A 20,108-nucleotide genomic window follows, 5' to 3' on the forward strand; every position below is an offset into this window, starting at 1 on the left:
AGAAGGGCAGTACCGAGACACAAACCTTAAGTGGGGGTTCAACAGATTTCTGATGACTCAAATGATCAGGATCCTCTGAGACCGCAGCTGGACATGCGTGGAGTAGATGGAAGGACTGACAGATGGGCAGACAGATACATACTGTAGATATGGTGGATGTCAAGATTCTGCACACCACTGTTCAAATGCCAGGTTTTGTTGATTTTTGTGATGATTTCAGTTGTTCATTTTAGCACTGTAAAATATTTGCTTCCATTTGAGTTGTACGGGTTATTGGTCACAACTACGATGGGAAACGATTTGAAATGATTTATACCTGGCAGATGTTTTACTACAACACAACATCCTGGCATTTGAACAGGGGTGTAAACTTCTTATTTCTATTGTAGACAGCTATAGCTAGATAGATAGATAGCTAGATAGAATGCATATTTTTTTTTAGGTTTCAGAACCCATAGGAAGGTATCATAGATATACTTCCATCCATCCATTTTCCGAACCGCTTGATCCTCACGAGGGTCACGGGGGGGTGCTGGAGCCTATCCCAGCTGTCTCCGGGCAGTAGGCGGGGGACACCCTGAATCGGTTGCCAGCCAATCGCAGGGCACACACAGACGAACAACCATCCACGCCCACACTCACACCAAGGGACAATTTAGAACGTCCAATCAGCCTGCCATGCATGTGTTTGGAATGTGGGAGGAAACCGGCGTACCCGGAGAAAACCCACGCAGGCCCGGGGAGAACATGCAAACTCCACACAGGGAGGCCGGAGCTGGAATCGAACCGGTACCTCTGCACTGTGAAGCCGACGTGCTAACCACTGGACTACCCGGCCGCCCTCATAAATATACTTTTGCAATTTACAGCAACAAAATTTGGAGGGAAGAAAGTAGAAAACCATGAAGTATTTGCATGCACAGAATAACAGTACACAATAAATAATGATAATAACAATAATAATAATCAGTCATTTTATTCATAGTATATACTGTATATGTTTAGGATAAGTCGGTTGGAAAATGGATGGATGGACGGGATGTTCGGTGAGTTGGGTCATCTTAATTACGAGCTTTGATCAGTCCATGAACGCAACCTGTCGCCTACCCAGCATGCATCTTGCCGTCGCCATTTTTATTGTTGTGTTCTGCGAGCAAGAGTAGTTTACGATTGCGGAGGGGGGTCGTTGTTGTTGTTGATATTGGTTTTACACATTCGTGTAGATATCATTCCGTGACATTTGCATTCTTTACTTTTTTGGGAGTAACATTTAAAAAAAGAACAAAGCAACATGGCACAATACAAAGGAGCCGCCAGCGAGGCTGGGAGAGCTATGCAGCTAATGAAAAAACGAGAAAAGGAGAGGGAACAACTTGAACAACTTAAACAGAGGATTGCAGAGGTTTGTTACCCGTACACTTAGATAGTAGCCGTTGTCTGAAATGTTTCTGTGTGCTGTATAGGGTGCTTTAACTCTCGCTACCGATCCACAGCCATGTGTGTTTCTCTTCTCCATTGTATGCTTCTGGCAGGACAATATGGTCAAATCCAACATTGACAAGAAGTTCTCAGCTCACTATGATGCTGTGGAAGCAGAGTTGAAGTCCAGCACAGTTGGTATGTTAATCAGTATTCACCTAACAAGTAAAGACATTGTTCCTTCATCTAAAAAAATAGTGACGGATTAAGTCTTAAAACAATGTACTGTAAAGACTAAAACGGACCTGTTTTTTTTGTCATGTCTAATGTCTTGATTAGGTCTGGTGACATTGAATGATATGAAAGCCAAGCAGGAGGCTCTTGTGAAGGAGCGCGAGAAGCAGCTGGCAAAGAAGGAGCAATCCAAAGAGCTCCAGCTGTGAGTTAAAACTCTTGTGCTTTGTATTCATGATGCAGCAATGATCCCACATCCATTCGTTCTTTGCGTGGTGTTTGTCAAATTGTTAATCACGTTCTTATCACTTTGCAGCAAGCTCGAGAAGCAGAAGGAAAAAAAGAGGAAAGAAGAACAGAAAAGGAAGATTGCCAGTTTATCGTTTAATCCTGAAGATGATGGTGAGGATGAAGAGGAGGAGGACGAAAAGGAAGAGGAAGAAGATGACGATGACGAAGAAGAAGAGCAGGAATGTGAGTTCTAACTTAAGAATTGTTACAGTGCTTTTGATCAGGTTCTAGGTCTGTCTGCCATATAATGTATACCGTATATTACATTAAAATCATTGGTTAGAATTCTGTGAATCTGTTCCAGGATTTTCGCAGTCATGAGAGCTAGCCAAATCGTCACCGGCCAAAGCTTTAGGTACACTACCGTTTGAACATTTGTGGTCACCCAGACAATTTCATGAAATTGAAAGCACACAAGAGGTCATATACATAGCCATTCAAAAGTTATGGATTCACATAGAAAGGCGCTGTTTTTACCAGGTCATTAATTTCAGAACTTTATTTCTCAATAATTTAATCATTTTTCCACCCAGACTAATATGACTATGGACATAGGCACCTTTCCCTATCCCCCCCTGCTCGAGGTGAAATATGTCCTCGAGTAACTTGGGTACCTTAAATAAAAAATTCAAAAAAAGAGGACTTTTTAATGTTTTTGTTTCAGGTAACGTGTTATTTGGTGTGTGCATCTTCATGTAGACATGTCAAGGAAGCTGTTAACATAATGTAACACGCCGTCAAATGACAAGGCTGACTTCAAAATAAAAATTTACCAAATGATACATTGATGCCAATAATTAACTTGGGTGTGACGTTTATTTTGAAATTGACCCACGGGGTGGTGTGACTGCAAGCTTAACTCGTCTTTTCAACAATTTGGCTTGCCTTGTCACAATTTTTATTGCCATTACATACTTGCTACTGACATCAACACAACACAAGACCAAAATAATGTTCAGTTGTTAACCAAGGACATAAAGACAACACTAATTAATGACGCCATCATTGTATGAAAAGGGAGAAAGCTCAAGCGTGTGCGGCCACAAGGTAGCTCGTAGCAACGTGTGCCAGGCTTGCAACAGGAAGTAGTCTGGCGGCTGTTGCTTTGCTTTCTTTCATTTCTTATTTTGTTTTCGTTTCTTAAATTGCCCCTTTTAGATCTTGTTTTCCATTCATGTCAATGTAAAAAAATAAAGTATCCTGCCTTATATTGCAAATGACACTTAAAGTTGTCACTTGGAAATGACACTTAAAATCTGAACGGCATTTTTGACACTGAGTTAATATGCAAACATGTTTTACAAAATGAATAAGAACAAAGTTCTATTCATCTTGTTTTTGACTCAAATCCGTGATCCAATCTGAACAGTTGAGGTTGTTTTTGGTCTTTTGCACCACTACTAGATACTAGAAATAGCAGAAAAACTTGTGTTAAATGTCTCTTTTCCCGAACACACACGTTTGTGTTGGAGTTGGAATAAATACTATACCTGTAGTTTTTGAAAAAATACAAGCCGATTGCTTGGTCTATTTAAGGGGCCTGTCATTTCCATTTTGAATTATTTGGGATTGTTTCATAATGAAAAAGCATTTTTCCTCTTGAGTAATTGGTGACATTTTCATTTGAATACTCAATTCTAATCGAATCTGATAGCTGCAGCCTGAATAGAAACGTCATTTTTTGATTTCATAGAAGAAGTGTGTCTTCATTCTTTTCCTGTCCTACACAACTCTTCTCGTATATAAAGACGGACATCTCTTCTCTTCTAGATGTCCCCGTAAAGAAGAAGAAGCTTGGGAAAAATCCTGATGTGGACACAAGTTTCCTTCCTGATCGCGACCGAGAAGTATGCTTCAGTTATTCCACATTCGTTGGTGATGAAACAGAATTTATTGTCAATGTATTTCATACAACGAAATTTGGGTGCCACACCTTAGTGCATTTAGTAAGAAACTAAAAAAAGGGGTTAATAAATACAAAACTCAACAACACACAACAACAGAAGTAGTGGTAGTGTGGAACTGAGTAGTTCACCTAGAAATAATATCTTGTTTGTTGTTCTTTCGCTTTGAAGGAAAACAATTCCTCAAAACAAAAGGAGCCACACCTTAGACACCTCCAATTATTCTACAGAGAAACAAGTACAACACTGACATCAGCTCACACTGGCTACAGAGAAGCAAAGAGTTGCTAAACATTTCAACATTCACCGGCGATTGAATCAAATCGGACACACGTTATTTGGGTCTCCGGACATGATTGTAGAAACATAAAATAAAATAAACATCAATGACAATTTGACAAAGGCCGTCAAGCTGCAGCACTGCTGCCACAATATTTCGTATGTGAATGTGTTGGGGTTACTGATGAGTGCACACGGGTCGCCAACACGGTGCCGGTGGGCACCAGATACCCCCAAGATGCTCAAGAATTATCCCGCATGCCGTGTTCTTACCTGTGATGTGCCATTGTTATTTACGAGACGTGATCATTTGAAAACGTGAACACCTGCAGAGATGGGTGGATTTGCATATTTGTATTTATCTGTTTTCGACTTTGTTTATTGAAATGATACTATTATGATTAAGTGTTGTGCAAGTAAAGGTCCTTAACCCCACGATGATCGCTTTCAACAAATTCTGATGCCTTTTTGGTCTTCAGGAGGAAGAGAATCGTCTCAGAGAAGAGCTCAGACAGGAGTGGGAGCTCAAGCAAGAGAAGATCAAGAGTGTGTTTTCCCAAATGCACCAAACGCTCTCATCGACTTTTTGGCTCATTTACGGTCAGTTTTGTCTCAATAAAGTGTTTGCACATATGCATGTTTTTATCACTCAGGCGAGGAGATCGAGATTACCTTCAGTTACTGGGATGGATCTGGCCATCGCAAGACCGTCAAGGTGTGGGACACTGGCCGCGCTGGAAAGCTCTGCCAAAGCTTTCCTCCATTCGTCGCTCTCATGCTCTCGTCGTGTTTTATTTCCGATTCAGATGAAGAAGGGAAACACGATCCAGAACTTTCTGCAGAGGGCCCTGGAAGTCCTAAGGAAGGACTTCAGTGAGCTCAGGTCAGAGGAGGAGATGACCTCGTTTGGTTTGTCGGGGTTCGTGTAAGGGGTCATGACTTGCTTTTTGACAACTGAACCGAATTTGTCAACAGCGGTGGCGGCTGGCAGCTCTTCAACTGTTTGACTCGGCACGGATGAATGTTTCTTCCATGCACATTCAGTTATGATGACGTGTTGATGAAGCAATGCTGCATGATTATGATTAGCTTCAGGAAATCAGAGGCATGAGTGACTCAGATTCCAGTAGGGCTGAGCAATAACCGGTTATGGAATTCAAATGAGCATTGCAGTTGGATAGAATTCAATTTTCATCATCGCAAAGCCTGCAATTGCATTTTGGTCAGTCAGAATGCTTGTCATTTTATTTAAACATATAATTTATGTATTTATTTAGGGTCTAGGTAAGGTTAGTCCTTAAGAATTGCAGTCCGCGCTAACGTTTTTCCGTGAAACATTCATTCATTCATTCATCTTCCGTACCGCTTGATCCTCACTAGGGCCGCGGGGGGTGCTGGAGCCTATCCCAGCTGTCTCCGGGCAGTAGGCGGGGGACACCCTGAACCGGTTGCCAGCCAATCGCAGGGCACACATAGACAAACAATCACCCACGCTCACACTCACACCTAGGGACAATTCAGAGTGTTCAATCAGCCTGCCATGCATATTTTTGGAATGTGGGAGGAAACCGGAGCACCCGGAGAAAACCCACGCAGGCCCGGGGAGAACATGCAAACTCCACACAGGGAGGCCGGAGCTGGAATCGAACCCGGTACCTCTGCACTGTGAAGCCGACGTGCTAACCACTCGACTACCGGGCCGCTCCGTGAAACATGAAAAGCTGAAATAATAAAGTCACAGATTTGTTTCCGTGTTTGTTGTAACTTGATTTACGATTTACCAGACCGATTTAGATTCACGCCACACTTGTTTGGTCAAATGTTGTGAAGTTGCGGTCGCGAACACCTCAAAGACTGCAAAGCTAACATGTTTCGTCAGTTAGCTAAAAGTAGCTAAATAAGTGTATGGCGTTCACTTGCCTTGGTTTGAAGGTAAGCCTGACCTGTAAAACCAAAACATTTATCTATCATAAATTTGTCACGAATTATTGTAATAAAGCTGCAGTTTTTCAAAAATACACCAGAACAAAATAACCACACATTAAATCGTAATGGCATTATTGGGGTGGGGGGTTGAAATAAACAATCGCAATTAGATTATTTTCCAAAAATGGTTGAGATGCTGTGTGATTCCAGGGCAATTGGACATTTGCTAAACAGAAGGAGGCCTTGTTCTCTGTGCAGGTCTGCTGGAGTTGAGCAGCTGATGTATATTAAAGAAGATTTGATCATCCCGCATGTAAGTGGCCTAAATCGCTCGCTTCATTAGTTTACGACACATGAAATGGTTTTATGAAAAAAAAGATGATGCATTTAATACTTTGGAATTCTCACGCCCACCCCCTTTCTGTCACATTTAGCATCACAGCTTTTATGACTTCATTGTGACCAAAGCCAGGGGCAAATCAGGTAAGCAGTCTTTGCGAAGGGCAGAACCTTAAATTTCGCTCTCGTATTGGATCGCGTTCACCTGCCCAAGTGCTCATCACCTTGCATGTGGTGGGTTTATTGTGAATTGACGTGTGAGCATTTGCTGTTGTGGCAGTCTCCTTGAAGCATCTTAACAAATCTCGACATCATTTTTTAAATTCCGTGTCCACTTCTATTTTCTTGTTTCATCGCACATTTTCTTCTTCTGAGGAACCTTCCTACTCTTCTTTTCATCGCTTGCCTGCATCTTACACACACACACACACTCCAGCACCGAAGAAAAGACACAATTTACGCTCGCGTTTTCCGTGCGCCTACATTTACGATAGATCTACTGTCTGCCCTTATTAAGTAGACTTATTTGTTCCTACCCCAACAGGTCCTCTCTTCAGCTTTGACGTCCACGATGACATCCGCCTGGTCAATGATGCCACTGTCGAGAAAGATGAGGTAAAGAACCATCGTGAGCAGGTTATAATGTGCCGGAATGTGTTTCTATTTGAGCTCGGTGCACAAAGCGGGTCATTGAAAAACTTGAATGAAGTTCCTGAGTTGTTTTGAGAGTTTGTGGTCTGCAGTACACACGGCAAAATTAAGATATTAGCCATCCATCCATCCATCCATCCATCCATCCATCCATCCATCTTCTACCGCTTATCCGGGGCCGGGTCGCGGGGGCAACAGCTTTAGCAGGGAAGCCCAGACTTCCCTCTCCCTAGCTACTTCTTCCAGCTCTCCCCGGGGGATCCCGAGGCGTTCCCAGGCCAGCTGGGTGACATAGTCTCTCCAGCGTGTCCTGGGTCTTCCTCGGGGTCTCCTCCCGGTGGGACATGCCCGGAACACCTCACCGGGGAGGCGTTCAGGAGGCATCCGAATCAGATGCCCAAGCCACCTCATCTGGCTCCTCTCGATGTGGAGGAGAAGCGGCTCGACTCGGAGCCCCTCCCGGATGACCGAGCTTCTCACCTTATCTCTAAGGGAGAGCCCGGACACCCTGCGGAGAAAACTCATTTCGGCCGCTTGTATCCGGGATCTCGTTCTTTCGGTCACGACCCATAGCTCGTGAAGATATTAGCCATCAAATATAATCTTTGCTATGTAAGATTCTTTCCAGTAAGAAATCTATTGGGTGGTTAATAGTGGTTTTTGTTGTTGTTGTTGTTGTTTTTTTTTTGGCTACGAGTCCATCTAAATGGAACCTCAGAGCATCCCACTTTCCAAATCAACCTCCATGCAATTGTGCTCTCTCTGTCCTTAAGTCTCACGCAGGTAAAGTCGTGCTGAGGAGCTGGTACGAGAAGAACAAGCACATCTTCCCCGCCAGCCGTTGGGAGCCGTACGACCCTGAGAAGAAATGGGACAAGTACACGGTGAGCTTTGGTTTTTCTTCCGCAGGTCCTTGAGCGTCATTTCGAATTGACATCCGCTATACAGTATGTCTGGCTCAGAGCTTGCATGTAGGTCGACCTCACTCGTTGTGCCGGGAACCCCTCCCACTCGCCAACAAGCAAATGATCTGCCCACGTGTACATTTGGAAGAGCCGTAAAGTTCTGCAGCATTTGAAAAAAAAAAGTCTGCCATTGCACAAGTAAGCTCGAGTTAGTACTCTTTACAAATTGCACAGGCAATGTTTTCAGTAATGGGTTAACAGTCGAAACTTTCATGCAAGTGTAAAAATAAATGTAGCCACGTATGAGATCATTCAAACATATTGCAGGGTGATGGACACAACGCATCTGAATTGCCAACAAATTGAATTGTCACAGGTGGGAAAAGAAATGAATACATACACAGTTCTCACTCAAAGTTATTGAGATTCAGCTTCCGAGTGAAAGTCCAAGAGGAGCCTAAGACGCTAAAACCTTTACAGGCGAACTAAGTCTAGGTTCACACTGCAGGCAAGTCCAACTGATTGAAAATGTTTTTAACATATGCAACCTGGATCAGATTTTTTATTTTATAATTTTGTAGAATTTATTCATTCATTCATTCATCTTCCGAGCCGCTTGATCCTCAATAGGGTCGCGGGGGGTGCTATCCCAGCTGTCTCCGGGCAGTAGGTGGGGGACACCCTGAATCGGTTGCCAGCCAATCACAGGGCACACAGAGACGAACAACCATCCACGCTCACACTCGCACCTAGGGACAATTTAGAGTGTTCAATTAGCCACGCATGTTTTTGGAATGTGGGAGGAAACCGGAGTACCCGGAGAAAACCCACGCAGGCCCGGGGAGAACATGCAAACTCCACAAAGGGAGGCCGGAGCTGGAATCGAACCCGGTACCTCTGCACTGTGAAGCCGACGTGCTAACCACTGGACTACCGGGCCGCCCCCTAGAATTTATTATTATTATTATTGTTTTTTAATTAATGAACGGCTCAATTCAGATTTTGTTGTTTCCCAAATCCGGCCTGGACCTCTGATGCATTGCGGATATTTTTGCAATACGACCGCAGTCAAAAGGACCTTGTCGCATATATCTGACCCAGACATCAGATGAGCTCCGCGCAGGTCGATGAAAGAGGACTTGGGACGGAAATTGACTTTTTAATTGTCCGTAAATTTGTTAAAGTTGTGACGTGTAACAGCATTGACCTGGTATGTGGCCTTGATAAAAGCGGACATTTGTGATGGTAGTCGTAATTCATCTGCACAGACGCTTCATTCATTAATGCCGTGAATGACATGATGTAGTCTTTAGTGACCTCTCTAGGAAATGGGATCGAAAAGCCTCACCTAATTTCCGAAAATATTTATACCTTCGCTCACATCACTCCTCTGTAAATGTGAGACGACTTAAAAAAAAGAGACCTCCCACGTCCGTGGCAACTACGCGCTGGACCACAAAGTTCCTTCCAGTTTGTGAATGATGTCGTCTCTTCTTCAGCGCATGCAGGTCACTTTGCGACCCATATGTTCACACACCGAGCGCACGCAAAAAGTCCCACTCCACTCCAAAATCGGAATTGAGCGTGTGAATCGAGCATTCGTGTTTCGGTACTGATTGTTCATTAAATCGGACCTGAACATCCAACTCACAATTAGCCTTCTTGTAATGATGAACACTGTACAGTTCCTGGTTTAATCACCTTGTTCCTATTTTGACCTCATGAGGCCAAGACGACATCTGGCAGTTGGTCAACAGTACAGCCATTGTTGAGGCCTCAAACGGGATCTTCTCAGGGATAAAGTGGCCACTCAGCCGAGAGTGTATCACCAATAGTGTCATCTCCTTTACTTAAATGCGAATCACCCAGATAAAGTGTTCACCAGTCGGGCGATCGCTCACTATGCTGATGTTTGCCTTAGACATTTTCGAAGGATTGTTAAAAGCCGACAAAATGCTAGGCAAAAACCACTTCTGAGAGAGAATATGAAATAAAGAGGGCAAAAAACAATGACGACGCAGTTCAAAGTTAAATGATCATCACAACTCTCATTTATTGTGCAATAATCTAATTATAAAATACATTTGTCACATATTTTGATGCATTTTTATGCTTTGGGGGCTTGGAACAGATTAGGGCATTTACATGTAAAACGCGTCTATACTTACAACATTTTCTGGTTAAGAAATTTTTTCCAGAACCATTGATTTTTGTAAGTCGATGTACCACTGCACAAGTCTGACTGCTTCAAATTAGCACTTTGGTTGGCGTTCCAACATAACACTTCTTTCGCTCTGTTGTCTTTTTCCAGATCCGGTGAAGCCCTTCTACAGTTGGACTCTCTCCCTGTGATGCTGAAAACCCCCCTCAAACATTCATTACCTCCCATGTAAACCTGCTTTTCTAAGTGTAATTATTGCTTATTAAATTGTACCTGTCATGACACTTGGAGGTGATCTCTTCTTATTGGCTGTAAATACAGGATGCCAAATGCATAATGCGTCTTAAGTCATCTGTGGATTTGTTTTGACACGCTCTTGCGATCACGCCCACTTCCCCACCCGCCTGGGCGCACTGATTTTTACTTCCTGGATCCTTTCTCACTCACAACGCTGAAAGAACATTTCGCTTCGCTCTCCCACCGCTCAGTGCTTCGTTGCGGTCGTACGTGACGTTAAAAAATTTGTATGTTGGTGACTTCAGAATGTGGAGGGCAGTGCTAATTTTATGTGAGGTCTTCATACTTCTCCAGGTTCCTATTGAATCGACGGGGACCATCGGACCTCAAGACTGCACCATCGACTGTATCCGTCAGGTGAGGTGCTGCACGTCCTGTGATGCATTAGTCACAACAGACGCTACCGGGTTAGTTATGAACATGCTATGGGTTTTATTTTTGTACAAAAAAAATAGAACAATTATAATTGTGGGACTGCTGAGTGGCAGACGTTCTTGTAGTCGTGTGTGCGTGCGTGCGTGCGTGCGTGTGTGTCAAGGAAAGCCGATGTCAAAAGTCTTCCAAAATCACTTGCTCTGAGTCTTTTGTGCTTCCCTTCTCTTAGAAACTGACCCCATACGGCACAAATATCACAGGCCCTATTTGGGTAAACTTGTGCCCGCGTGCTTTCAGCGTGCTGTCAGCGCAAATCTAGTCTAGCGTGTTTGGGGCCTTCTTGCGCTTGTCAAGGAGTGTCGGCGCATTAGCAACCTCGCCCCTGATGCACCTGCTAAGTTGGTAACAGAAATAGAAAGTAGTCTGCGCTGAGCGTAAAAAGTGGCACATCGTCGGGGCAATGGTTCTGTATGCTTAGATGGCCAACGCCTCACTGGGCATTACTTCCTTGCCTAGTGGCGAATCTCGGAATTTGGTGGCAAATAGTCGACAACATTGCAGACTTGTTAAAAGAGCCAGTTTTGCAGTGTTGGTGGTTCCAACACATTCATTCATTCATCTTCCGTACCGCTTGATCCTCACTAGGGTCGCGGGGGGTGCTGGAGCCCATCCCAGCCATCTCCGGGCAGTAGGCGGGGGACACCCTGAATCGGTTGCCAGCCAATCGCAGGGCACACGGAGACGAACAACCATCCACGCTCACACTCACACCTAGGGACAATTTAGAGTTCAATCAGCCTGCCATGCATATTTTTGGAATGTGGGAGGAAACCGGAGCACCCGGAGAAAACCCACGCAGGCCCGGGGAGAACATGCAAACTCCACACAGGGAGGCCGGAGCTGGAATCGAACCCGGTACCTCTGCACTGTGAAGCCGACGTGCTAACCACTGGACTACCGGGCCGCCCTGGTTCCAACACATTTTTGATTTATTCAATCGAGGCTCAGGCAGACCGATTTGGCGCTCCGCCGACGCGCGTGTTTATGGTCGTTTATTTCATAAATATGACACTAGCGTGAGGCAATCCATCCGAATTGTAGAAATCGATTCATTATTATCATCCTAAAAATATTTTAATAGCATCCCCACCACTATTGGGGATGGGAGGCGGGGGTCACTCCGATCCGGTCCTCCATGCATGACTCTGGCAAGTAAACTGCAAGATCTCCCCTTGTGGATGATGTCGTTGGCCGTCAATGTATCATGGGGAATTGGAGATTGCCTTGTGCCAGCAATCATGTATCTTTGTGAGACACCCCTCCACCCCCAGGGGTGCTCTTAAAATATTTTTGAGATGAGAATCATTCGCCCAAAGTCTGTTCGATAAATCAGTTTTTGCAATGATTCATAGGGCTTTTCCAAAGTCAGTGTCATATTTATGAGTGAAATACAACGATGGATACCGATGGTGGCTACTACGCACACCTGAGGAGCGCAAAATTTGACTGCCTGCATCTCGATCAAATAAACCAAAATCGCGTTGCACACCACCAGTGCTGCGAATTTGACTCGCTTTTTTGTGAGACTAAAATCCAGTGCACTTTTTGTAACCGAATTTGCAGATGCGCCAGGAGGTGCGAGAGGAACACTAAGTCCTCATCCTGACAAAAAATGAAATGACGCACATTTTTACACCAAGCGCACGGGCGCCAGTCTACCAAAATCGAGCACCTTGGTGTTTCACAGTGCTTATTACAGGAATGTGCAGAACTTTATCACAAGAACGGATGAGAGTCCACTGATACTGATTGCATTTCTGTGACCCGCAGGGGAGACCCGGGTGTGACTATTGCAGAATAACCAGTGATGACATCAATCAAGTTCTTGGCTTGACCTCCCCAAATCTGTTGGGAAGTAAGTGGGACTCTTTTTGTTTGCATTTATTTAGATGTCAATACATTTGAGGCTGATATGTCACATTTGTTCGATTTGGTTTACACCAGATTAAATAGATACAATAGCTTGAAAGTGTCCGTTTTCATTCTAAAACATTCGACAGTCATCGATTACAGTGGGCATCAAGAAAAAAGTATTAAAGAGGACACCTACTGCCATATTTTACAAGAATTAACTCTGATTAATCATTTTAGTGGGCGGCCCGGTAGTCCAGTGGTTAGCACGTCGGCTTCACAGTGCAGAGGTATCGGGTTCGATTCCAGCTCCGGCCTCCCTGTGTGGAGTTTGCATGTTCTCCCCGGGCCTGCGTGGGTTTTCTCCGGGTGCTCCGGTTTCCTCCCACATTCCAAAAACATGCGTGGCAGGCTGATTGAACACTCAAAATTGTCCCTAGGTGTGAGTGTGAGTGTGAGTGGTTGTTCGTTTCTGTGTGCCCTGCGATTGGCTGGCAACCGATTCAGGGTGTCCCCCACCTACTGCCCGGAGACAGCTGGGATAGGCTCCAGCACCCCCCGCGACCCTAGTGAGGATCAAGCGCTTCGGAAGATGAATGAATGAATGAATAATCATTTTAGTGGTGGCACAGTGGACTGCTAGTTAGCACGCCTCGCAGTGCAGGGTTTGAGTCCAGCTCCAGCCTGGGGAGAACATGCAAACTCCACACAGGAAAGCCGTAGCTAGGATTGAACCCACGACCTCTGCACTGTGAGGTCGACACGCTAACCACTGGAGCACCGGGCCACCCACAAAATGTAAAGTTAAGCTAAATGTAATCAAACACTGCCTTTTCAAGTGCGATGGCTGTCTGTTAAAAAAACACATTTGTCCAAATGTTGTCTTTTTTTTTCCTACCAAATGTTCACAACTGAAACATGCCCCAAACGCGGACACTTAACGCAAAAAAAAAAAGAAGCTGAAAATGACAAAAAAAGTATGTTTACCTTCCCTCCTTAGATTGCATCCCCTGGCCGTGTCTTCGGCTATTGGGCGACGAGGACCCCAGCATTTGTCAGCACTATGTTCAAGCACCCTCTGATGTGCAAATCGAGTTTGTACCCAATCTGGATCCGAATTCCGACACCATTGTCGTCTCATGGAAGCCGAGCCAGTATGGTGCGTTGTGTTGACCTGCGCCCGAACACACACGTACTATACCGTATACCCAATCTCGTTTTACGCAGTATGTTAAAAGCAGTACCCGTTACTCTTACATTTCAATAGGAAACTGACTCGTAAGTTTGTTTGTTTGTTTGTTTGCTTATTGAACATAAAACATCTACAGTAATAATTTGACAGAAAATAAGGTAGATAAAAAAGTAAAAAGAAAGAAATCAGTCTTCATTCAACACAGTTATTATGTTCAAGGGAGTAGGATGAAGTAAAAAAAACGTATCTAGTCCTACCCCGTCATGTGTTTATATCTACTAAATCATTTTTATATCAATCAGAAAAGAAAAAGTAAGAAGTCTCCATTAACCGTGATATTTTCACAACTTTTGGTTTGTATCGGGATTATATACATCCTCACCCTGGCACTCTTGTGTCAATTTTCTCTTGTATTCATAATGGCTATTTCAATACCTTTCTCTATTTATCAACTTAGTTCTGATTTATCATTATATTTAATGTTTAGAATTTATAATTTTAACTCTGATTGATGTAGGTTGTTTGTACTATATTTTTGAATTTGTTTTTGCAATCAGTCATATCAGACAGGACTTAACCTCCCTTGCCCACAGCTGTTGCTGCTTGACATGGACATGAATTTATTTCAATTCAGCTCATAAAAATATTGTGGTCTTATGTGTTAGAGTTTGCACATTGGAACATTTATTGATGCCAATTACGCTAAACGTTGGTTGTAAAAGCGAAATGGGAACTGACATGCACTGCTTTTCCACCATTGTCACCAGCGTGCATGATATTACACCCGATTGAAATCACAGCTCACAGTGATTATGTTTGTTCGTTTTGACCTCACCTACATTTTAGTCACCTACATCTGTCAGTTGGAAAAACCGAATGTCGCGCCTGAGAGCCAAAGAAAGAACAAATGAACTCAAACATCACCTTTCTAACATGTCTGAGAAAAATTCCAAAAGAATGTCTTGCGGACCGCATTTTGGTCTTCTATGAAGATGCCATTTTTCTTTATTTCTTTTTTCCTTGTGTTGCAGGTATTGCCTTCCTGCGAGGCTTTCAGGTGACAATGCAGCCCTTGACTGGTTCTGCTGCTGCCTGTCAGCTTTTTCTTTTTCGGAGAAACCTCACCTTGTCGGTTTCTGACGCCGATAAGGTATTTCTCACCGGGGATCTTCCCCGCCACCAAAAGCATCTACATCGACCTCAAAAATTGAAGTCTCGAAATGTAAAAATTATGAAGTCACACAAAATTAATTAATTTTAACTAATTAATTGATTTTAATTAATTAATTATTTTTTACTAATTTTAGCCAAGAATTTGAACATTTAAATATAAATAAACTTTGAGTAAAAGTGCTGAAAAAAATCGTGTGATTACGTATTAAAAACAATAAAATGAAAGCGCCAGTATTTCCAAGTAAGAAATCCCTTCCAAAAATATTATCATCATCATGCCAGCGCAGGTACATCATTTGTTGAAATAAACTGCTCATGACAGCATTTGTCTTCTTGCAGGTCTACAAGTCAGACCCGTTTCCCGGCCTCCCCCTTGGGTCCCATTATGCCATTACTGTTATGGCTGTGCCGGTGCCTGAGAGGTGGGAGCGCTTCTATCACAGCAAGATCTTCACCACACGATGTAAGACGAACTTGTGCACTTGCACGCAAATCATTTCAGATTCAATACTTGTACTCCTTAAGGGGATCCTTAACAGTACGAATGTCTTCGTTTCGACAAACCAATCATTGTTTTTTTTAACTTCTTCATGAGTTTCATCGCACCACAACACATTTGCCTGCATGCGATCGCGAGATATTCAAGTGTGTTTTTACAAATCTTAGAAACCCAGGTTGAACTTTTTGACCATAAGTCGTATGTTCCATGCAAAGGACGCCATACTTGCCTCGAAGCATCTAAGTACTAGCATCATGCTTTGGAGATGATTTTTTTTTTCAGGTCAAATTGGGGCCTTAGTTAAAGGGGAGGGAATTATGAAGTGTTCCAAATACCGGTCAGTGTCAGCACAAAACCTTGAGCCTAATAAATTTGTTTATTAACAAAGCCACATTACCAACTATGAGAGTGTGCACACTTTTGCAACCACAGTCTCAATTGTTTATCTTGAATTTTCTTCTTCAAAAACATGTATTTTTTTCCCCTTCAATTTAGCTGTTGAAGTTATATGTCACATTATTAGTGGGTGGGGGGGGAGTTCTGAAATGAGTAGTCTTTTTTTTTTTACGTGGAGTTTGAATAAGAGTGCGCAAGACTTTTGATATCCTCTGTGTATACATACACACACGCATGCACACGTATCGTTATTGCCTCCCGCCCCAGGCCATGTGAGACATGTTTACTGTATCCATTTATGAATTTAGCAGTTGAATATGCATATATGATTGTATTAAATATAAAATGAAATCAGATTTTTTTTTCTTATCTTATTTGATGTTGTTTTTAACATTGTACTCGTGATTTTAACTGCTTGTTGTAAGGTGTCCTTGAGTTTCTAGAAAGGCGCCCACAAATAAAATGTATCATTATTATTATTATTATTATTATTATTATTATTAGAACCTTTTGGATTACTGTTTCGAAAGCCACTATCTATGCCGTAAGTTGCCACTCTTAACAAACTAATTTCTTAAAAAAAACAAAAACAAAAAAAAAACATTCACGCAAACAACAAAGCTAGTGATTGCCTTTTGGAAAGTCCTGTATTTCCAGTTCTAGTAAAATACAGCACACGCAATTGTAGTAACTAGTGTATGTTGTGATCTTACAGCATGTGAAGAGAAAAATGGATTCCAGAACTGCAAAGCAGGTGAGGAAACAAAGATCCGTCTTGATTTTCGCACATTTTAAAACAAAATGACCAATTAAATATTGCGCCAGAAAACTTCATTTTGATCATTGCTTTGAAATTACAAAACAATTGGAGATTTCACTGTAAAATTGTAACATCTTATACTTCACTTCCAGATTTGCATTCATGAAAAATTGTTGCTTGTTTTTGTAGACTGGTATCCGAAGCATGTTGAGGTTCAGCAGAGAGGAAATGTGATCGCCGTCACTTTCAACTTGGCGCCTCTTAGCTTGGGCATCAAAACGTACTTTACTATTTGTTCAGCAAACGGCAAGACCACGTACACAGAGATTGCACCTGTAAGTGATTTGGTTCCAAATACACTAACTGGCTACTTCTTTTGGTCCGCACTGCAACATTGATTCAGCATGTTTTCGATTCAGCTGATTCAAATGATCGTGTGTGCGTGTGTGTGTGCATTCAGTACCAGCCAATTCTGGACCAAGTCTGAAAAGACGTTTAAAAACGTCTTTGGGAGTGAATGAGTTAAAGAGAGAGATTTTCTTTTTTTAAATATGGTTATTAATTCAATGTATTCTTCTTTAGAATTATTCATTAAACCGGACCCACCACAGCTTCGAGCTCAGAGACCTCATAGAAGGAAGCAATTACACATGCGAGGTAAAATGACTAAATACTCCTGAAAACACAATGGCAGTTCCCATGTGAATAATGATCTTGATGACATTTATGTTCCAGATAGCCGCAAACGAAATTGATGCCGTGAGGAAATTGTTCCGATTTCAAGTCAAGCACTCAGGTACGTGTTTGGAGTGAAATTGCTTTCAAATGCAACTGAACATGGCCAGAGCTCTTTTTATTTTGCATCATGAACGTGAGCCACAACATATTATCTCAACAAATATTGGAAACAAAGACAGAATTAAATGAAGTATATCTTCAATGCTGAGGTCAACGTTTCTTGAAACAACAACAACAATTTTCCTGCCCTCAGAAGTTGTCTCCGTATCTCCGAGCTGGACTCTGCTGCTTCCCGTGTGTTGTGCTGCAGTGGGCATTTTTATTATGCTGTGGGTCGTTCTCTGGCGGTGTCACTGCGCACAAATGAAAGAGTTAAAGATCAAATCAGGTGCAAAAAGCAGTTTAAACATTTGAAATGACATTTCAAGAGTACACTTTTATTTTATGAACAAATTGAATATTTATTTCAGTATTTTGATATGTTGTGTTGAACATTTTGTAAACACACTATGTACCCTCCTTCTCAGAGTCAATAAAGCAGCTGGAAGAAGTCGAGGCCCAGAAGGAAGTGATGATACTGTCTGAGAAATGCGAGAACCCTCCTCGTCTTCTGATCTGCTACAGCAGTAATGATGGGCCCGCCCACGTCAATGCGGTCATGAAGCTCGGAGCCTTCATCCAGCAACACATGGCGACTCAGGTAGCCCGCTTGGCGTTTTGTTACGAGCGTGCGACAGAAATGTGCTAACTAATTTTCGATGGCATACGTAATAAGATAAGATATCCTTTATTCGTCCCACACTGGGGAAACTTACAATACAATACAATACATGCTGATTTCAATAGCGCTTTCACAACAGCGGCAGCTGTAACAAAGCGCTTTACAAAACAGTTAACATAAAGTAAAATAATAAACACAACACATAACATAAAACACGGACAGTCGTGCAGTCCTAACCACTTTTCCGTCACACGCTTTGTTGTTTGAAGCGGTTTGAGATAAAAGAGGAGAGAATCAAAGTGTCCTTTAACCACTGGATCAGAGACGTCATGCTCAAAATGTGCACATGTCGGCTACAAGCTAAGTTTCAAAGTCAACAAGAAGCTGTAGCATCCATTGACGAAAAAAGAGATTGATTCACTTCTCCTGTCCCATGGAAATCCATTTCAATTCCAAGCGGCGACTCACGGTTCCAAATACGCATCGGCGCTCTGCGCCAACGCTCCTCTCTCCTCATCCTCAACTTCAGCGGCCATCCATCCAGCCGCACCAACGCCGACTGTACAATTGCGCCGACATAGCCACTGAACAAAACGGGGTTGTGAAATATGGATTGGGGTTAATTTTGTCACACTGACTGTATGTGAAAGAAAATGGTGGGGCAGCCACCGGTTAGGTAGACCTGCATACTGTAGCTACATATCGGGATAATGACAGAACTCTTACCCACAACAAATGCTCACTGTGATTTTTAGTTGTCATCTAACCACCCCCTCGATCCCTCCAGGTGTGTCTGGACCTTTGGGATTCCCTGAGGATGGCCGAGGAAGGAAGCTTAGAGTGGTTCTGCCGTCGGATGCAGGAAAGTGACTTTGTCTTGGTTATTTGCTCCAAGGGTCTGTGTCGCAAAGGTGGGTCTTTAGAACAAGACCTCTTGGGTTCTGAGTTGATGGTCAGCCTCATCGGAGCGGAAGTGGGCCGAGCCAAATGTGACGGCAGGGACCTCTCCAAGTACATGGCAGCGATATTTAATTACTCAGACGAGGCAGATATCCCCACCGAACTGGGTCTGGTCGTCCGTTACAGGCTGACCGCTGACATGCTGCTGCTTTTCTCACAACTGCACCAAGTGCGCCTTCACACACCAGGCCGCTATTTAAAGATAAACAATATCTCAGAGCAAGATTTTGCCATGACACCTTCTGGATGGGCTTTGCAGCAGGCGATCAGTGACTCGGAGAAGGCGATGAACGAAAACATTTAGCAGGAAGGCAGAGAAGGAAATGCAAAGGAGAAATAAATTAGAATACTTTTTTAAATATTATTGCTGATATTTTACAGGCTACCCTATATTGTCTTGACAGATAGCCTATTTTGAAAGAAAAAAATGCAGAACCCCCCCCCCCCCCCCCCCCCCAAAAAAAAACCCATCCGGTCCATTCCATACCGGCCAAAGTTAATAACCTGTGGTGGACCATCTGACGTTAATGACAGCCGCTAACCTCTCCTAAGTGGCCTGAAATGAAGATGTAGGTAGGAAGCTAAACTGTTACCGCTGATGTCCCCCATGAACATTTTCCTTCTACCTCAGCAATGCACTTTGACCTATGAAATGTGTCGATATGGTATTAATTGTAGTTATTTGCACCGCAGAATGTACGAGAACTTGAGATGAACGTACTCTGAAACAAGTGTTCTCATACAGTTTGCTGTTCTATGTAAAGACATATTGTGAAACAAATGTCGCAATGCTGTGATTACTGATTTTTATGAATAAGCTATTTGTGGTGTGCTTGGTTTGATATTTATTACATCTATGTATGGAGTTTCAAAAATGTGTTTTACACAAAATCATATACGTACAGTATACTGTGCCAGAACAATATTCAAATGAGTATGAATGTGTGAATTGTGGTTTTCGAAGTTGTGAGTAGGAG

General features: G+C 42.9%; 2 protein-coding genes across 2 annotated transcripts; both read left to right on the forward strand.

Moving 5' to 3' along the window:
- The first annotated feature begins 1,117 nt into the window (after positions 1–1,117).
- Positions 1,118–10,393, forward strand: fam50a (family with sequence similarity 50 member A). The gene is made up of 13 exons (XM_052051583.1): positions 1,118–1,402; positions 1,533–1,617; positions 1,759–1,858; positions 1,970–2,127; positions 3,715–3,791; positions 4,607–4,673; positions 4,781–4,842; positions 4,934–5,010; positions 6,312–6,366; positions 6,488–6,536; positions 6,937–7,007; positions 7,817–7,927; positions 10,260–10,393. Exons 1-13 carry the CDS (start codon positions 1,292–1,294, stop codon positions 10,266–10,268), a joined length of 1,032 nt encoding a protein of 343 aa, XP_051907543.1. The 5' UTR covers positions 1,118–1,291; the 3' UTR covers positions 10,269–10,393.
- Positions 10,394–10,518: 125 nt separating this feature from the next.
- Positions 10,519–19,572, forward strand: si:ch211-207e14.4 (interleukin-17 receptor D). Its single transcript, XM_052051087.1, has 12 exons — positions 10,519–10,763; positions 12,612–12,696; positions 13,693–13,851; positions 14,916–15,034; positions 15,397–15,520; positions 16,668–16,706; positions 16,902–17,047; positions 17,295–17,369; positions 17,448–17,508; positions 17,704–17,838; positions 17,978–18,150; positions 18,959–19,572. Exons 1-12 carry the CDS (start codon positions 10,653–10,655, stop codon positions 19,433–19,435), a joined length of 1,704 nt encoding a protein of 567 aa, XP_051907047.1. The 5' UTR covers positions 10,519–10,652; the 3' UTR covers positions 19,436–19,572.
- Positions 19,573–20,108: the final 536 nt, after the last annotated feature.

Source organism: Hippocampus zosterae, chromosome 2 (genome assembly GCF_025434085.1).
Source record: "Hippocampus zosterae strain Florida chromosome 2, ASM2543408v3, whole genome shotgun sequence".
In the NCBI taxonomy this organism is placed as follows: Eukaryota; Metazoa; Chordata; class Actinopteri; order Syngnathiformes; family Syngnathidae; genus Hippocampus; species Hippocampus zosterae.